This window comes from Egretta garzetta, unplaced genomic scaffold, assembly GCF_000687185.1.
Source record: "Egretta garzetta isolate BGI_Z169 unplaced genomic scaffold, ASM68718v1 scaffold207, whole genome shotgun sequence".
In the NCBI taxonomy this organism is placed as follows: Eukaryota; Metazoa; Chordata; class Aves; order Pelecaniformes; family Ardeidae; genus Egretta; species Egretta garzetta.
In genome coordinates, this window is record NW_009260185.1 from 2,333,626 (window position 1) to 2,338,163 (window position 4,538).

A 4,538-nucleotide genomic window follows, 5' to 3' on the forward strand; every position below is an offset into this window, starting at 1 on the left:
TCGTGCGGCCCGGTGTTTGTGGGGGGGGAGGCGCAGAGGCTTTGCGCTGGCCGTGCCGCGGCTGACTTGCTCTTCCTTTCGCTCTCGTTGCCTCGACCTCTCTTAACAGAAGGTTGGTTTTTTATTTTTTCATTTGAGCGCTTTCCAAACTATTTATGACGCCCGATCGTACGGGCAAGGCAGTGTCTTCAGGCTCTTGAGGTCGCTACCTCGGGACCGTGCCCCCGTCCCGTCTTAAGGAGCTCTAGAGGACTTGGAGTGCAGGGAAGGTTGACGGAGCGTGCCGGCTTGCTGGGGTCAGTCTTTTGAGAGTTGTTTTCCTTTTGCAGGTGTTTTGAGCCGCTGGGCCCCCTGCTTTTCATGGTCTTCGACCTTTAGAGGCTGGAGCTGCAGCCCTCTCTCTTTCAGCCGTGTACCTGCCACGCTGCTGGAGTGGGAAATCCCGCCCGGGCACCTCGTGGAAGCGGCTCTTCCCTAAAACCATCCTTAACTCCTTTCCCCGCTAGACCGAGTTACCTTCTGATAGACTCGGGCCGTGCTTTGGCAGACGGGCTCGCCTCTTGCTTTGGCAACCTCCTCGCTTCTCCCAGCCCTCTGGTTTCCATGCCCTTCGGGGGGTCGCTCCTCTCTTCTCCCGCGGACCTGGGACATCGAAGCTGTGTCAGACGATGCCATTTCATCCCTGTTTGAACTCCGTTTCGCTTTGGTGGTTTGCAAACACAGCTGCTGCTGCTTCATTTTTTTTTTTTTTTTTTTTTCCTTTCATGCTGCAAAATATATCTTGATTTTTATCTTCCTGGGCCAAACTCTCTTATTTTGTAAGCTTGTCTGAGGTAGAAGGCTCTTGCTTTACCAGTAAGCGTACGATTCCTCCTTGCATGGTGCAAGCGCGATGCGTTTCATTAGGTCCCTTGGAAAATCCTGGGCCACGATGCAAAAATGCCTCTGAATCACAGGAATATTTGTCCCTGGGCTCCGCCGAGATGTCAGTGCAGTGGGCACCAGCCCAGCTTTGGGTGCTCCTTGCTGGTGCCTCTGCCTGTGAGGTGGCCATGGTGGGGATGCTCCAGCTCAGTTTTTGCGCCACCGTCGGGGTTGCAGGATTCAGCCGCCCCTAGCTGGGGGAGATAACGTGGAGAGGTAGGTACGGGGGGGTTGCCGAGGTCCCTCAAAAAGGGGGTGGTCGTGGGGTGCCGTCCCTCGCACCCTCTCCATCAAACCTGTGCCATCCCGTGGGGTGGGGAAAACGCTTTGCTTGCTTTTCCAGCAGGAGCTGCTGAGCAGTCGGCCGTGTATTTTTAAGGTGACTTTGCCGTGCAAACCCACGGATGTTTTGGTTTCGCAATGTTGAAGCGAAGGAAAATGCAAGTTGGTGTAAGTGGGGGAGAAAAGGTTCAGGGTTCACTTGTGGGGCCCCGTTTCTGTGCCTGCCGTTAACTGCATCCGCGGGCACTTGGAGTGATGGGTTTGGAGGATGGGGGGGAGCTGGAAGGTCCCAGGATCTCTTCCCAGCTCTGCTACAGACTTGTAGTACGAACCCGGGCTGGAGCCCTCGGTGGGAAGCACCGGCACGGCTTGCGGTCTCGCCGGGTGTGTGCGTCGGCGCCCCCTGAGCTGCCGGGGCGGTGGGGGTGTCTGTGCGAGCGGGCGATGCTTTTCCCAGGGTCGGATGCTCCCTGCTGCCGCCGTCCGTCGGTCACTCGTCGGCTGGTTTCGGTTGCTAGCAGGCTCCAGGCTGTTGATCTGGCGTTCGTCCCCTTGTCAGCCGGTTTGGTGCCACCCGTTTGGGCAAAGGCTGGAGGTGACAGTGTTTGGATATATGAATAGAAAGGGAATAACAACTGCGCTCTCCTACCTCCAGGGGTGTCGAGGGCTCAGGGGTTGTGCTCAGCAGCCCCAGCAGGGCTTGGTCATGTCTCGTGGCATCAATCTGCCTGGCATTTTGGTTTCTCCTCCCGCTTCAGGTAGTGATGTAGATTTGGGTTGGTTTCAGCTGTAGTTTTGGGTTGGTTTCAGCTGTAGTTTTGGGTTGGTTTCAGCTGTAGTTTTGGGTTGGTTTCAGCTGTAGTTCTTGGCTGGGGGGTATTTTCTGTCGAGGCTGGACCGGCTGCCTTCAGGGCTTTCCGCAGGTCCTGCGTGGGCTCGCTGCAGCCCTGGGCTGGCAGGGTCGATGCTTTTTGTGGAAGGAAATCTTTTCAAGGAACCGGAGTAAACCGCCATGTATATACAAGATATAAATACATAGAGAAGCGTAGGACAAAGGTAGATAGGTATGCAGAAGTCCAGTAGATTTGCATGTCAGGGGTATGTTTGTCTCTAGGGGAGAGTGTTTAGAGCCGTGGTGGAGGGAGGGATTGGGATGGGCAAAGCTGGGCAGGGGCTGGGAGCAGCCGGAGCCCGGGGGGATTTGGGAATAGACAGGCAGAGCTGCCCCACGGCAGGCATGACCTGCACTGCAGCCCTGCTGCAGCAACAAAATCACTTTTATTATTATTATTATTATTATTCCCCCCCATTTTTTTTTTTTTTCCCTTTTGCTTTGTTCATTGTACGTGACTCACCGCGGGGCCGTGATACTGAGAAGCAGGAGTGACAGGTCCTCTCCTCTGCGTGTCCGGACGCACGTGGGGCATGACATGGGAAAGAGACGTCACATTGCCTCATCCCTGGTGCAATCCTTTAAAGAAAAAGCATCACCACGCAGAAACCCTTCTCTGAAGTCCCTCTAGATGCTGCTCTCCGGTTACTCATATGAAAGCGTTTTGCTTTGCATCTGTTCTTCCCAGAAAAGCATGAGTCAGAAGGGATGAGAGGGATCAGCTAAATTTGTCCCTTGGGATGAGGAACGTGGCGCCGGCTGTGCCAGCCGGTCCCGGCAGCGGCTCCTCGGCAGGACAAGATGTTCTTCACAGTGTCTTTATTTTTTTTTTATTTTTATTTTTATTTTTTAACCCTCATTAGCAGGACTTTTAGTGTCTGAAGCAGAGAAGGGATTTGTTCACCAATGATGCCGGAGGCCGTACTGGTAAAGTGTCCCATGGCTCCTGACATGGGGGTGGCCCAATTCGGGCTGGATGCCTGCGGCTCTCCGGGAGCCCATCCTCACGCTGCTTGGGCACGAGGTTTAACCCTTAAGGAAAACAAGATGTTTACTCTCATTTCCCCCCTTTCAGCTTAGGTTTGGTTTTTTCTTTGTTTTATTTTGCTGAATATCTTTCCTCCTCTCCGCCTGTGTTTGCAGAGGGGGGGAGGCTGGGAAGCACATTTCGCCCCTGTTAGGGGTGGCTGCTGAAATCCCCTGGGGAAGCTCGTGGGGCAGGGACTGGAGGCAGCAGCGGTGGCATCTCTGACTTGGCAACACCTGCGTACCAGCAAAAGAACAAACTTAGGGTTGAGTTTAACTTCCATCCATCTTTAGATCCCCGCCTGGTGAGGACCGGTGCGGAGCTGCTGGTTTCTGGGAGGGGGCTGGCGGTGGGAGCCTGTTCCCCTCCCCGGCTGCTGTGTTTCCCCATTTTCCCTGTTTCTCCGTGTTTTGGCCCGGCAGGTTTGTGCTGTCTAAGCTGTCTGTTCCTCGTCATTTGTGTGGCAGCGGGCGTCTTGCCCAGCGACGCTGGGCAACCTCGGGACGCGTGCCGGCGAGCATCCCCCATCCCCAGGGCTCTGGCTGGCTTTTGATACGTGCATGGATGGACGAAGGACCGTGTCTAGGGAGGGGGTGGGCAAGAGAAAGGGGGGGCGGACGTTGAAAGCATGCGCTGTAGTGGTAGCTAAGGATTTTTATACTGGTTGCAGTGGGGCAGGACACGCAGTATGGAGGGGCTGGCATTCCCTGGGGGAGGAGAGTTTGCCCAGATTTTTGCTTTACCATCAAAATGACAATTTCTCTCCCAGGGGGGCTTCTGTTCTTGTTCTCCTGAGGTTGCAGGGGACCAAGAGGGCTGCAAAGGGGGGTGCCCATCTTCCCAGGACAAGGCAGTCCTGTGGTCTGAAAGCTCCTCTGATTTCCACCCACTCCCCCCCCAGCACTTCTATTTAATAGTAAAAAAAAAAAGGCGACTTGAGAAATGAGCCCCAGTATCTCTATCTAAAGAAATGATATTGGTGTATTGAAACTGCATTGTATATAAAATTAAACAAATATATATTTACTTTCTATTTTAGAAGGGGGGGGAGAACAAATATTTAAAATAATTCCTTAGTAATAGGTGTCAGAAACTTCTGTGCAGCATGAGAGAGGCTGTCAGAGGTGGGGAGAGCCTGGACAGCGGGAGCAGAGCGAGTATTTTTACATTATATTGCGCTTTGGCTTCGCTGCTTCTCCATCCACCTATAAATAGACAAAAATATATATACAAATATATATATATAAAAAAAAATTATATATATCTAAGTCACATAGCTGTTTTATTTTTGTATCCATGCCTAGTGCTGTTTGAGCAATATGGTGGCGAGGGAGAGAGGAGGGCTTGGGCAAGGCTGGGGGGCTCCTGGGGCTCCCAGGGGGATCCTCTCGCTCCGGCTGCCGTCCTGCCACC

At 53.5% G+C, this 4,538-nt stretch overlaps 1 protein-coding gene across 1 annotated transcript in view; it reads left to right on the forward strand.

Moving 5' to 3' along the window:
* The window catches only part of IGSF9B (immunoglobulin superfamily member 9B), a 37,594-nt gene extending 37,216 nt beyond the window's left edge, over positions 1-378 (forward strand). The window contains exon 20 of the mRNA XM_035897497.1: positions 330-378. Within this exon, the coding sequence (XP_035753390.1) occupies positions 330-378 (49 nt within the window). The remainder of the gene's footprint in view (positions 1-329) is intronic.
* Positions 379-4,538: the final 4,160 nt, after the last annotated feature.